This window comes from Pseudorasbora parva, chromosome 25, assembly GCF_024679245.1.
Source record: "Pseudorasbora parva isolate DD20220531a chromosome 25, ASM2467924v1, whole genome shotgun sequence".
In the NCBI taxonomy this organism is placed as follows: Eukaryota; Metazoa; Chordata; class Actinopteri; order Cypriniformes; family Gobionidae; genus Pseudorasbora; species Pseudorasbora parva.
The window spans coordinates 14,306,918-14,322,354 of NC_090196.1; the positions used below are offsets into that span (position 1 = coordinate 14,306,918).

At 38.0% G+C, this 15,437-nt stretch overlaps 2 protein-coding genes across 2 annotated transcripts in view; one reads left to right on the top strand and one right to left on the bottom strand.

Moving 5' to 3' along the window:
- The window catches only part of isl2a (ISL LIM homeobox 2a), a 26,516-nt gene extending 14,407 nt beyond the window's left edge, over positions 1 to 12,109 (bottom strand). The window contains exon 1 of the mRNA XM_067435774.1: positions 11,547 to 12,109. The gene's annotated coding sequence lies outside the window, so the exon portion shown is untranslated. The remainder of the gene's footprint in view (positions 1 to 11,546) is intronic.
- etfa (electron transfer flavoprotein subunit alpha) overlaps positions 1 to 15,257 on the top strand; it is a 21,047-nt gene extending 5,790 nt beyond the window's left edge. Inside the window, exons 5-12 of the mRNA XM_067435775.1 lie at positions 666 to 765; positions 4,574 to 4,684; positions 4,920 to 5,021; positions 6,542 to 6,610; positions 6,733 to 6,815; positions 11,567 to 11,632; positions 12,117 to 12,197; positions 15,041 to 15,257. Of these exons, the coding sequence (XP_067291876.1) occupies positions 666 to 765; positions 4,574 to 4,684; positions 4,920 to 5,021; positions 6,542 to 6,610; positions 6,733 to 6,815; positions 11,567 to 11,632; positions 12,117 to 12,197; positions 15,041 to 15,076 (648 nt within the window). The 3' untranslated portion in view covers positions 15,077 to 15,257. The remainder of the gene's footprint in view (positions 1 to 665; positions 766 to 4,573; positions 4,685 to 4,919; positions 5,022 to 6,541; positions 6,611 to 6,732; positions 6,816 to 11,566; positions 11,633 to 12,116; positions 12,198 to 15,040) is intronic.
- The last annotated feature ends 180 nt before the right edge of the window (positions 15,258 to 15,437 follow it).

Consider the following 15,437-nt stretch of genomic DNA (forward strand, 5'->3'; position numbering starts at 1 on the left):
ATTTTGTAGTTACTCTCATTCCGAAGTTATTTGATTATTTCCCAAAGCGAAAAGCACAAATGGGAAATGGATTAGAAACTCTCATACTGCCGAGCCCCTATCAAGCTTCTTACTTTTGGAATTGTGGGAGAAGTCCGTCCTCAATAAGTGCGGCTCTATTATATGCACGGTTATTTGTCATTCCACAGCCAAACTGTCAGGCAGCAGATCTAATGGTATTTAAATTGAATTGTAATACATTAAACAGTATCTTATGTAGCCTAACCCCAGACCAAAGAGATGTATTAGTCTCAATTTCCTCACTGGCTAAACGTATTTTATTTGATGGATTCTTAAGTGGTGGATTTGGTTTCATTATGTCACTATATAAAACACTTGAATTACCACTATGCAATATTTTTCACCTCTAGACATAACTTAGAGCTCTTTTTCAGACTCAACGATATTTATTCCGTCTGCGATGCAGGAAGGCCAAAGTTTTCAGACATGCGCTGAAACTAGGCTTTGATCAATGCCTGCTGAAATAATGCTATTTCCAAACAAATCAAATTTGACCACATCTGCAGATAAGGATGTGCATGTTTTAATGGCTCGAACTTATTCAGGATCTTCAAATACATCCGATTGTCTTTAATAATGCTGTGAGTGTATTTCTTTATTTGTAGAATCTCCTTCCAAGAGTGGCCGCCAAGTTGGATGTGGCTCCCATCTCAGATATCATTGAGATCAAATCTGCAGACACCTTTGTGAGGACCATTTATGCCGGTAAACACAAACAAATGCACCAGTAGCACGTTAAGAAGTACCTGTTTGCTTTCAAATAACCTTCTTAGTATGTTCCATATCCTTCTCTTTGATTAACATAGAGTTTGTGATTAAGGAGTCTGGCCATTGGTTGGCTGTGTGAACCGAGACGCACAATGACTCACACTTGAATTGTTTAAATATTTAAAATTTATTTTTATTTAATAAATAACCCATAAATTACCCTTAAAATCTGCTGCCATAAATACTTCCTAATTACGCCGATCACTTTATCTTTGGCAAGCACAGAGCACTTGATTTTTATGAGACTTTATTAAGTCACATATTAATGTTTTTAATGCAAAAAATTCAATGAAAAGTGTTTTTGGCCACTTATGGTGATTATTTTATGTCTAAGGTTTTCAACTGGGAATCCATGAAAGTTCTTCAGGGACATTTTCTTGAATATCCTAAATTTGAACATTTGATGATGATCTGTTTTCATTATATAATGTGGTAATGAATGTTAATGTCCCTAATACATATTATTAAAGTGAAAATCTTGCTTCTAGCATAAAAAAGCTAGATTTTTTTTTATGAAGAGATATTTTTTAGAAGAGTCCACTAATTTATTTTAGAGTATATATATATATATAATAGATTTTATTTATAATGCACTTTTCATTCCGAAGAATCTCAAAGTGCAACAAAGGGGGGAAAATATAACAAAAAAAAAGTATAACAAGTAAAAATATAGAATACTACAAACAATCAACCAACACAGAAAACAGAACAGAAGCAGAGCTGATGGTGAACAGAAAACAGCTGATGGTGAACAGAAAACAGCTGATGGTGAAAGTCTCTGTTAGCTCCGCAGCACACTGTGGTCCACTCCATGTTTCAGATTTCTCCCAGCGGCAGTGTGTCCCGATGACATCGTCGAGGCACGACAGCTGAAGACCAGATGATGGGTCTTCATGATGATTCAAACGATGGGATCGCCACAGCACCATGCAGGAGGCAGAACATATTTCCGGGCACTTTTGTGGACACACCGGGGTCGGCGCAGAAGTCCAAGCCGCTCCACGGCCGCAATGCAGGACGGAACAGCGGCGCAGCCGAGAAGCGGAACATCCCAACATCATGCCGGACGCCGATGACGATGGCCCGGATGACGCTAGCCCGGTGCAAACTTCAGCCACTATGCAGCTTAAGCCCAAGGGAGACCACCAGTGAGCAGCCGCGGCGAGAAACATCAAATGTCCTCCAAACCAGAACCAACCGCAGCAATTCAAACATAAACATTAGAGAAGCGGTGGAAAACAGCGAAACGACGAACAACGTCCTCTCAGTGGCTGCCAGCCAGCAATCAGCAACAGTCCCAACTGTAGCTCTGACTGTTAGACTAGTCACAAACGTAAGGAAATAAAATAAAATCTAAATCTAATAGTACATTAACATGATTTGTGGGTGGAGAAGCGGCGAACAGACAACGCCAGCGTCCTCTCCCCCACGTTGCCTATATATATATATATATATATATAACCTAATGGATTATTAGGAACACCTGTTCAATTTCTCATTAATGCAGTTATCTAATCAACCAATGACAGGACAGTTGCTTCAATGCATTTAGGGTTGTGGTCCTGGTCAAGACAATCTCCTGAACTCCAGACTGGATGTCAGAATGGGAAAGAAAGGTGATTTAAGCAATTTTGAGCGTGGAATGGTTGTTGGTGCCAGACGGGCCGATCTGAGTATTTCACAATCTGCTCAGTTACTGGGATTTTCACGCACAACCATTTCTAGGGTTTACAAAGAATGGTGTGAAAAGGGAAAAACATCCAGTATGCGGCAGTCATGTGGGCGAAAATGCCTTGTTGATGCTAAAGGTCAGAGGAGAATGGGCCGAATGATTCAAGCTGATAGAAGAGCAACTTTGACTGAAATAACCGCTCGTTACAACCGAGGTATGCAGCAAAGCATTTGTGAAGCCACAACACACACAACCTTGAGGCAGATGGGCTACAACAGCAGAAGACCCCACCAGGGACCACTCATCTCCACTACAAATAGGAAAAAGAGGCTAGAGTTTGCACAAGCTCACCAAAATTGGACTGTTGAAGACAAAAATGTTGCCTGGTCTGATGAGTCCTGATTTCTGTTGAGGCATTCAGATGGTAGAGTCAGAATTTGGCGTAAACAGAATGAGAACATGGATCCATCATGCCTTATTACCGCTGTGCAGGCTGGTGGTGGTGGTGTAATGGTGTGGGGGATGTTTTCTTGGCACACTTCAAGCCCCTTAGTGCCAATTGGGGATCGTTTAAATGCCACGGCCTACCTGGGCATTGTTTCTGACCATGTCCCATCCTCTGATGGCTACTTCCAGCAGGATTAATGCACCATGTCACAAAGCTCGAATAGTTTCAAATTGGTTTCTTGAACATGACAATGAGTTCACTGTACTAAAATGGCCCTCACAGTCACCAGATCTCAACCCAATAGAGCATCTTTGGGATGTGGAGGAACGGGAGCTCCGTGCCCTGGATGTGCATCCCACAAATCTCCATCAACTGCAAGATGCTATCCTATAAATATGGGCCAACATTTCTAAAGAAGGCTTCCAGCACCTTGTTGAATGAATGCCTCGTAGAATTAAGGCAGTTCTGAAGGCGAAAGGGCGTCAAACACAGTATTAGAGTATTAGTATGATGTTCCTAATAATCCTTTAGGTGAGTGTGTTTGTGTGTGTGTGTGTGTGTATATATATATATATATATATATATATATATATATATATATATATATATATATATATATATATATATATATATATATAATCTCTCTCTCTCACACACACAAACACACAGATCAGGCATAACTTTATGACCACCTTCCTAATATTGTGTTGGTCCCATTTTGCTGCCAAAACAGCCCTGACCCGACATGGCATGGACTCCACTAGACCCCTGAAGGTGTGCTGTTGTATACACAGGAACCAAGATGTTAGCAGCAGATCCTTTAAGTCATGAGGTAGGTCCTTCATGGATCGGAATTCTTTGTTCAGCACATCCCACAGATGCTCGATTGGATTGAAATCTGGGGAATTTGGAGGCCAAATCAACACCTCATTGTCGTTGTGCTCTTTAAACCATTCCTGAACCATTTTTGCTTTGTGGTAGGGTGCAATATCCTGCTGAAAGAGGGGAAACTGGGAAACCAGGGGAAAATGTTTCCATGAAAGGGTGTACATGGTCTGCAACAATGCTTAGGTAGGTGGTACGTGTCAAAGTAACATCCACATGGATGGCAGGACCAAAGGTTTCTCAGCAGAACATTGCCCAAAGCATCACACTGCCTCCGCCGGCTTGCCTTATTTCCAATAGTGCATCCTGGTATCATGTGTTCCCCAGGTAGGCGATGCACATGCACCCGGCCATCCATGTGATGTAACAGAAAATGTGATTCATCAGACCAGGCCACCTTCTTTCATTGTTCTGTGGTCCAGTTCTGATGCTCACGTGCCCACTGTCGCCGCTTTGCCCTGACTAGTCTGTGGCTATGCATATCCCCATATGCAAAAAAACCCTCTGTATTCTGATACCTTTCTATCACAACCAGATTTAACTTCTTGAGCAATTTGAGCTACAGTAGCTCGTCTGTTTGATCAGACCACACGGGCCAGCCTTCGCTCCCCACGTGCATCAATGAGCCTTGGCCGGGAGCACTCCACAAGGGCTCCATCAACTTTAAGGACAAAATGTTCACTTGTGTTGTACAAGTAATTTCTTGTAATTTCACTGCTTTGTCCGTTTTCTGGCCACAGGAAATGCCCTCAGCACAGTCAAGTGCAATGAAAGCGTCAAGGTCTTCACCGTTAGAGGCACTTCCTTTGAACCTGCGGCCACAGAGGGGGGCAGCGCCTCTTCAGAGGAAGGTATTTAGTCTTTGTTAAAGTTAAACACACTGTTGTTTGCTTTAAGGTCACGCTGACTTTGATACCACACACAAAGGTTTATAGTATTTAGTGTTGTATATAATCCTCCACTCTGCTGCAAGGTTTTGATGGGTTAGTTTGTTTAAATGTTGACTTTAAAGGGATCATAAAGGGGTATTTTAGAACAACTGCGTTTATTTGGATGGCTCCTCACGAGATGTTGTTGCTTTTGCAGTCTCTTCATCTGCCCCTGCTGGAGTCTCCGAGTGGCTGGAGCAAACTTTAACTAAGAGTGACCGCCCAGAACTTACCAGTGCTAAAGTCGTGGTCTCTGGAGGTAAGAATATTATAAAAGAACCACAATTGTCCACAAGACAAAAACATTTTGTCTTAATATACTTTAATTATGTTCTCAAATGCAGCTTCAGCTGTGCTAAAATAGATGATATAACAAAACATTAATATGATTGTTCCTTTTCACCTATATCACAGCATAGAGGCCACTTGTTAACCAGTTTGAGGTGTCAAGAACTATATCTGCTAACTAATATCTGATTCCTGTAAGGCATATTTTGTTGGACCGTCCAGCTTTTAATGTTACTAGGCAATGGTTTTATTCAGAATTTTAATACATTAAAAAAATGTTAATACATTAGAATTTTTATAAAAAATGTCCTAAATAGGAAAATTGTGGGGGTTTTTTATTACATTTTTTTAAGTCTATATTCAATTAAATTCTATTACTACTTTTTATTTTTTCTATAGCTTTTTTATTCTAACATTTTATTAAAAACAAGCTGTTTTCTAAAAGCAAAAGGCAAAAATATATCATACTATATTGCTTAAAGAAAAAATAACATCAGTAAATTACAATGAACTAAAACCACTTTCCACAGGGGCTACATCATATTTATACATCACATTGTTTATGTTCAGTGTTTGTTTAAACATTGTATAGAAATTGAATTTAATCAAATATTAACTTTTTACGATTGTATTTAATTTTTATATCGTTTAAAAAAAATTGTATATTTTATTATTTAAAAAATGTATCTTTAATGCTGATGTGACAATAAAAAATACAAAAAATACATTTATAAAATAAAAATACCATGTGCTTTTACATTTTAATAAAAACACATTCCTTTTTTATTGCATTTTTATATTCTAATATTTTATTATAAACAAGTCGTTTTAAAAAAGCGTTATTGCACAAACTCTCATACTTTATAGCTAAATTAAAGAAAAATAACATCAATAATAACGATAAACTAAAACCTCTACATCATCTTTGTTTACATTCATTGTTTTTTTTTACCATATACAAATATAATTTGTTCAAATATTAAATTTAAAGTTTTTATTTAATTGTTAGTATATTGTTTTAAGAAATGTAATTGTATATTTTATTATTATTAACATTATTTAAAAATGTAGTTCTAATGCTGATCTGACAGTAATTGCGACAAAATACATTTATAAAATAAATGTAAAATCTAAAAATGATACCATATGCTTTTACATTTTAATGAAAACATGTTCCTTTTTTATTGTAATTTTTATTATAAACAAGTAGTTTTATAAAAGCATTATTGCACAAACTCTCATACTTTGTAGCTAAATCAAAGAAAAATAACATCAATAAATTACAATAAACTAAACCTTTTCCCACAGGGACTACATCATCTTTGTGTTTACGTTCATTGTGTCATAATGTTGGGTATTCCCTAGAAAATTCTCAAGGCTTTTTTTGCTCAGAAAATCAATAGTAAACTGAGACTGTATTGATCCTACTGGACTCATAACCTTGTCAGTAATTCCATATTTCATGCCCATCTGCCGTCTTTGTCATAACAGGGAGGGGCTTGAAGAGCGGCGACAACTTCAAACTGCTCTACGACCTCGCAGACAAGCTGAACGCAGCCGGTACGGTGTTTTTTGTCCTGATTGTTAATTTGAACCTAGGTTATTTTGTTTGGTGTTTGTTTTTAATCAAGCTATTTAAAGAAATATGAATTTAAAATGAAACCACCACTGTTTTATCATAGTTGGTGCCTCCCGAGCCGCAGTTGATGCTGGTTATGTACCAAACGACATGCAGGTTGGACAGACTGGAAAGATTGTGGCTCCTGTAAGTACCACCGCTGGAAATCAGTTGTCTTCTTTCTTGGTCTGTCCTCTACAGATGGAAATTCTTCTGAAAAGTTCAACACTATTTAATAAACCCACCCGGTTTTCAAACCCATAAACCATCTTGACTTTGAATACAAAAACATCTAATTGTTGTTTCTGTTTGAATCCTGAAGGATGGATCCGTGTTGCCCTTTAAAAAGGTTAATTTTCCATTATCCGCTCTGAGTGGGATGTCCCAGCTGTCATTATCCACACATTAGCAGAGCTTTGAGGCGTTGTGATGTAGTTAATGGCACATTCCGGCTTCTAAATGATTTAAAAGAGCCATTAGTGGAGCCGTGCACCGCACCGGTCCGCCCTGAGCTCAAACCAGGCAAATCCAAGCCCCAAACCCAATTCTGCAAATGTTTTGACAAGCTTGTCAAGCGTAGCCCGACCGTTGTGCATTAGTATTCACCCTGAACAAGTCCCGAATGAGTTCTATCAGTGGAGAGTCTAGTGAACACGAGTCAAGATGGATGAGGGTTGTTTTGGGTCGATTCAGTATGTCTTTTGTGGTTAATCGTAATCTTTTAGCCCTCAGGGTGATGTTTTAATGACTGGATATCTGTGCATTGGAGGTTTTTCTTGCTTTTTTGTGTGTGAAAAACTCAAGTTTAAGGACATGCATCATGAACCTGCAGCCGCTTTCACTAAGTCTACAGGTCCTTCTAAAAAAATTAGCATATTGGGATAAAAGTTCATTATTTTCCATAATGTAATGATAAAAAACTTTTCTTTTATTGGTCGGATGAAATATGCTATTTTTTTGAGACAGGAATTTTGGGTTTTCATGAGCTGTATGCCAAAATCATCAGTATTAAAACAATAAAAGACCTGAAATATTTCAGTTGGTGTGCAATGAATCTAAAATATTTGAAAGTTAAATTTTTATCATTACATTATGGAAAATAATGAACTTTTATCGCAAAATGCAAATTTTTTGAGAAGGACCTGTGTATGTGTAATATATATATATATATATATATATATATATATATATATATATATATATATATGTATGTTTTTGTGAAATGTGGGGACATTCCATTGGCTTAATGGTTTTTATTATGGAGGACCAAATGAAATATGAAATAATTAAATAAATAATGTATTCAAGAAAACAACAATTAAATGTTCCAGTTTATTCTGAAGTAATTAATTAAACAATTTATTTATTTATTTAATAATTAAAGAATGTATTTAATTAAATATTAATTAAAATAATTAAATAAATGTATCTATTTATTTTATAAAATTACATGAAAACACTACATTTATTGTTTAATATATTTCACATTTAACTCTTCCACACACACTTTGTTTAAAAATCTATTTTTTCATTATTAAATGTGCTTTTTCAAATAGCCGCTTTTCATAATAATTATGCTGCATTTGCGAATGATGCCTGTTTAAAGAATAATGCATTTCCAAAGCATGATTTTCCCAAAGATTCTTTTCATAATAATAGAGGACATTTAACAAATGCCAATCAACAGGCAGCGGGCGGTGCTTGGCGCTGATTGGATAATCCTTTCAGATTGATTACTTTTTTTGTCTGGGTCAGGCAAGTGGCAAGGGGAAATGGGGGAATTAATTGGAAATGAATATGGTGGTAGGAATTGATCAAGATAAAAACGCACTGCCTTAAACACAGCTACAGTTCTCATAGAAAATTTAGAAAATTCAATAGTCAAAATACATTTTCAGTCACAAATAAGAAATGAGAAGCACTCTTTGTATTCCGTGATGTCGTCAAACCACACACAGATCGATCGGTCATGTCTCTCGACTCTTCAACTCCAAACCAATCAGCGCCAAGCACCGCCCACTGACTGTTGATTGGCATTTGTGAAATGTCCTCTATTATTATGAAATAAAATCTTTGGGAAATCGTGCTTTGGAAATGCACGATTCGTCAAATAGGTGTTAAGTTTGTAAATGCAGCATATTAATAAGAAAACGGCTTTTTGAAAAAAAGAACATTTAATATTTTTTGGTGTGTGTGTGGAAGTTGTGAAATATATTAAACAATAAATGTTGTGTTTTCATGTAATTTTACAAAATAAATAGATACATTTATTTAATAATTTAATATTTAATTAAATAAATGATTTATTGCATTAATAAATTAATAATTTAATTATTAATTTATTTCAGAATAAACTGGTACATTTAATTGTTGTTTTATTAAAATCATTTTTTTCCCTTCAATCTATTTTGCATATTTTATTCCGAAAAGAGAAAAAGTCCTACATTTTAGTTAATGGGTTTGCAAATAATTGCAATTAAAAATAAGTAGAAAACAAGAAAATGTTTTAATTGATATATATATTATTCAAAGTTTCAAAACAGTATTTAATATTTAGTTTGCTCATTTCCTAACGGTTAAAAACCATATTTCACAGACCATTTGTTGATTAAATAAATCAATAAAAACCTCATGGTAAGTCTTCGAGACATTCAGGCCCTGTTTAATGTCGTGTTTGAGGAAAGTGCCTCACATTTTTCTATTTCGGGTGGATTGATATTTGTGGTGCAGCCTATGTTACATCAGCAGAGAAAATGTTTTAGAGGTGGAGAAATGACGTTTTAATGAAAGGATCAACTTTCATCAAAAGTTACTTGCATTTAGATGTTTTGTACCATTTATCCAGTAACTCAAAGAAGTCGTTAGCAAACTTTTATCCACCACCCACGACAAGCCCATCTTATGGACATTGAGATATTTGTGTTTATCTATCACTTCAGCCCATCTGAAACACCAGCCCTGCCCTCTTTCCTCTCCTGCTGGCTTTTAGACTTCTGCCGGCCGCTTGTTCACAAATTGAAGCGGTGGCCCCCGGGAGAGCGCCGCAGCCACATTAAACTGCACTGAAATATTCATGGAGCAGTGCATTAAGCTGAGAGCCACTGATGTAGCACTCCCGCGGGAGAAGGGTGGAGGGGGAGGGGGAGGGGCGCAGGGTCTGTCCTGCCACATCCCCCAAGCACTCCTCTTTTGAGTAATTGGGAGGATGTTGTGGCCTGTGCTCTGGGACAGGAGGTCAGCGGAGCGCTTCCGAGCCAATGCAGAGATGCTCACCGGCTCTGATTTACAGTTTTAAATGCCCTTTGTTGTTGTAACACACGTGATGGTGCTAAATAGTTGAAATTCTGTTTAATACACAAGCAAGAATCTAGTGATTTAAGAACCAGCCTCGTTTTCACCCAGTGCAGTTCATTTAAGGTGCTGCTAAATGTAACATGGCACACCATATTATTGCTAGCGGTGACTCTGAACGCATATCAAATAAGCTTTTCCTCACAAGTGATTCATAAATGCCTACTTTTGCACATAAAGAGAGAGAAAACATTTTCTCATTTAAATGATTTGTGGTACATCTCTTAAAGGGATAGTTCACTTTGAAATTAAATTTTAATATGTGTTAGCTTACCTCATGGGCATCCGCGATGTAGGAGTATTTGTTTCCCCAGTAGTTTCAATTTTGATCATTTTAGGTCAAACCGTTCTTGTCTGTGCCTCACATAATGCAGGTCTATGGTCACCACCTCAAAGAGCATACACAGAGAAGTCCAAATTAAACAATCCCCCATCGTAAGTACACACTGATGGCCTAAGACACGAAACGAGCGGTTTGTGTGAGAAAACGAACAGTATTTATATCGTTTTTACTTCTTGTACACCACTACGTCTGACTGAACCGAGGGCGCGCGTGTGTCTCCTGTGGTGTACAAGAGGTAAAAACGATATAAATACTGTTTGTTTTCTCACACAAACCGCTCGTTTCGTGTCTTAGGCCATCAGTGTGTACTTACGATGGGGGATTGTTTAATTTGGACTTCTCTGTGTATGCTCTTTGAGGTGGTGACCATAGACCTGCATTATGTGAGGCACAGACAAGAACGGTTTGACCTAAAATGATCAAAATTGAAACTACTGGGGAAACAAATACTCCTACATCTCGGATGCCCATGAGGTAAGCTAACACATATCAAAATTTAATTTCAAAGTGAACTATCCCTTTAAATGTTAGGAAAACTATTCTTTTCATTAAAATCAAATAGATTTTTAAATGTGCAGTACTGTGCGAAAGTCTTAGGCACATTATTGGTTATTCATCCGTCTTGAAGAGAGTTCTTCTGAATTTAGTCTAGAGCCATACAAAAATTTCACTGGATTACAAAAAAATGGCAAAAGGAATGTTTGGAATCATACATGTGATATGTGTATATGTTATCTTTACAGTGTGTAAAATCGCTAAGCTTTAGGAAGCCTCAGGATGGAGCTGAAGTCCAGTTATGTGGTCGACATTTAGCTGCCGACCATTCACAACAGACTGGGCCGTCTGGCCAATCAGAGCAGAGTAGGCTCTTGAAAAGGAGGGATTTGGAGAGACTGATTTTTCCGTCTGGTCTTTTGAGAATCATTGAACACTGTGGTGATGTGCAATGTGTTTTTGACTTTTGAGGCATGTAACCCTGCTGTAAGAGACCTCTGAAACCAAATTAGGAGCCTTTAAAACAGCATCATAGGGGCACTTCAAGATTTCTGCAAGTGAATACTGAACACTGAATAGGCAATTAAATGCAACCACATCAGAATGTTCGGGGTTCAGCGTCATTTATACGTTATTTCAGAAGAGCAAGGAACTGCTGATTTGTATATGTAAAGGTCTAATTGTAATACTTTTCTTGGTTCCTCTACAGGAGCTGTACATTGCAGTTGGCATCTCTGGCGCTATCCAACATCTCGCTGGAATGAAAGATAGCAAGGTACAGTCAAAACACGCACACAGAGCAGTACACCAAGAAGATATCATTTGCTGTGGTAACATCCTCAATCAAAGAAACGCCACCCATGAGTAGAGGTCTTCAAGAGTTTCCAGAATGCCAAGTTAACTCGCTCTTGTGGGTGTGACAATGCATTGGGATGGAGTGTTTTAAAAGCGATCTGGAGTAGCTTTTTACCTGCATCCATAATTCATTTGCATTTTCTATTCTGCATGTTTGGAATACAGTTTCTCATAGCACTGCTTTACAATCTGCCAGAGCATCTCTATCACTACCATCTCCCTCCATATGTTCATACATGAGCATCCTCCTCCCGTTAATGGGATATTTACAGTAATATTGCGTTAGCATTTTTTGAGTTAGCACTGCACTTTTCTGGGAATTGACTATAGTTAATCAGTGCTCAACCCAACAGAGTCTCTTTTTTTTGCGATATAGCTAAATAATTTACTTATTTGTTTAACAGACCATCGTTGCCATCAACAAGGACCCAGAAGCCCCTATTTTTCAGGTGGCTGACTATGGCCTCGTGGCAGATCTGTTCAAGGTAAGATTCCTAGTTAGAGTCGGGGCCTAGAGATTAGCTAGATGGGGTATTCATGTGGGAAACACACATTTGAATCCACCAGTATTTAATATTTTTAATAAATATGTAATATAATATTTTTATTGTAGCAGCCAGATTTATGTATTATGATTATTTTTTATAGGTAACATTTTATAGGTTATGTGGATTAAGAACATATTTAAACTAGTTGATTTAAGGGTTAGTTCACCCAAAAATGGAAATTCTCTCATTAATTACTCACCCTCATGTCGTTCGACAACCGTTAGACCTCCATTCATCTTCAGAAGACAAATGAAAATATTTTTGTTGAAATCCGATGGCTCAGAAAGGCCTTTATTGACACCAATGTCATTTCCTCTCTCAAGACCCATAAAAGACACTAAAGACGTGTCTGTAAGACCTCCGTTCATCTTCTGAACACAAGTGAAGATATTTTTGTTGAAATCCGATGGCTCAGACAGGCCTTCATTGACACCAATGTCATTTCCTCTCTCAAGACCTTTAAAGACACTAAAGATGTCGTTACAAAGCCCGTCTCACTACAGTGGTTGTGCAATCATTTTATGAAGCGACGAGAATAGTCTTTGTGTGTGCGCAAAAATAAATAAATAACGACTTGTATCGTGATGGGTCGATTTCAAAACAAAGTTTTAAACATGCATCGATTCATGATTCAGATCGCTAATGTCACGTGATTTCAGCAGTTTGGTGTTTTGACACGTTCTGAATCATGAATCAATACGCTGATTCATAGCTGTTTGAAACTTTGTTTTGAAATCGGCCCATCACTATATAAGTCGTTTTTTTGTGCACAAAAGACTATTCTCGTCGCTGTAGCCACTGTAGTGAGATGGGCTTTGTTTAAAGGTCTTGAGAGAGGAAATGACATTGGTGTCATTGAAAGCTTTTCTGAGCCATCGGATTTCAACACAAATATCTTCATTTGTGTTCAGAAGATGAACGGAGGTCTTACAGGTGTTGAACGACATTAGGGTAAGTAATTAATGAGAGAATATTCATTTTTGGGTGAACTAAACCTTTAAATGCAAGTATTTGACATAAAAGGTTGACAAATAGCATGAAAATACAAATAAAAAAGGTAAAACTCCTCAGGACCGAGAAGAGAAGCCTTTTGCCATTTGACACTCCAACTAAGGATAAAGTATACGCAACAAGAAAGATACAATCTTCTTCCTCTAAAACACGAATCTCATTAGCACAAAAGATCCTTATCAGGTCATCAGAGACATTTTAATCCAGTGCCTCGGACAATCGGCAGTACCCTCCGTGTTTATTATTAATGGCGCTGTAAATTTCGAATGATCTGGTATTCATTTCTGGAGTCAACCCAGTCTACAACCAAAAAGACAACAAAAAGCTGCCCCATATTTCCCTTTTAAATTTTGCAGCGCACATTATTCCACTTAATGGAAAGTGTGCAACTTCTGAATTATTGAGTCCCTGAATTAATCAGTGGCGACTTGTGACTCCGACCAGAAGCTTTATACACAACAACAACTCCTTTCAGAGCAGAAAAGTAATTGATAGTCAGCACAAGGGTGTGGGTGTAGTTTTTCACCTTTATTTTCAGTCTCCTCTCAGAGCTTTACACGCCCGGCTGCGCGCCATAGTTCAAGGTGGCACACACGCTCCCGGTGCCAGAGGCCTGCCACACACACATCACGTCCATCTGTTGTTGGTGTTTACTTTGTGTAACGGTATCATCGTTTATTTCCCTGCGTTTGCCCTGTCGTTCATCTTTTATTCAGGCGGTTTGTACTAGACACAGGTGTGCAGGTAAACTGTGTAAAAGTGATTGCCGATGGGCAGCGCGGGCGAGCACTCGGATCACTTTACACACGGTCACTCCTCAGATGACTGATTAAAATGTATGGGCTTTCTCCTCCTTCCTTAGATTGAAAAGTGAGCCGGGGACATATTGGGGTGATGATATAGTTTTTCAGGACGCTCTGGAATACAGGAGCATCTCGGTTTTGGATGAGAACCTCGACATATAGGAAAAGTTCAGGTTGCTCTCAAATGACAACCACCTTGCCAAGGGAGCTTAAACACTTCAGTTTTCTCTAGAGTCAGGTCATTTTGAAGTCAAATCGTGCACTGCCCAGCCAAAAAAGAAAATTGCTGTTTGTATTTAAACAGGCAAATGCTTAAGAGTCAATGATTGGGTCTATTGCAATGTTTGTTTCTGCATGTTATATGTTTGGCAACAGTTCGTTTAAACCTAAATGAAGTGTGTAGCTTTTCATTTGTAGGAAGACATACCATTGTAGGATTTATTGAAAGTCTTTGGGATGTGCTGGAGGAGACTTAACAGAGTGCTGGACTCTTGCATTGACAATACAAGATCTGGACCAAAAATTGATGCACCTCTTGATGAAAATAAATCTTGTGATGTTTACATCAATTTTTGGTCTAGATCGTGTAGTCAATGCAAGAGTCCAGCACTCTGTAGTCTCCTCCAGCACATCCAAAAGACTTTCAATGAATTTAAGCTCTAGACTCAGAGGTGAAATTATTCTTCAACCGTTCTTTCACACTTTGAGCCGATGAATCTTGACATTGTCATGCTGGAATATGGCCGTGATGTGTTTTCCTACATGGTTGTTTAAGAAAAAGCTACACACTCCATCATTTAGGGTTAGAAGAACTAATGCCAAACATATAACATGCAGAAACATTATAATCACTGCAATAACCATCCAATTTAAAAGCCTATTTACATCCAAACAGTGACTTTTTTGGGCCGGGCAAGTGTATTTAGTTGCAGTGATGGTTGGTTTACTCTCTGTATTCATTTCTAGGTCGTACCCGAGCTGACTGAAGCCCTGAAAAAGTGAGACTCCTCAGAAAGATGGTACTCACCTGGAGAACTTTACTGGGAGCCTGCTGCCTTAAGAAGCTCCAAGCCGACGCTCCACCGATCTCTTGAGTGTGATTTAACTCAAGAACACAGTTATGTACTTCCAACATCTCATGTAGACATCAAACCACTTCTTTTAATAAAATAATTAAGTGACACTTGGGCTTGAAAGTTTTCTGTTTTGCAACTCGGGTTTTTAACCTATTTGTTGTTGAAGACTAATCCAGGGATGTCAAATTCTGCTCCTGAATTCAACTTAAAACAGCCTAAACCAGCTTTTCTTGGACACTCCTGCTGTACACTGATTGATCCTGCAGTCTTGTGATGGGCATAATCTG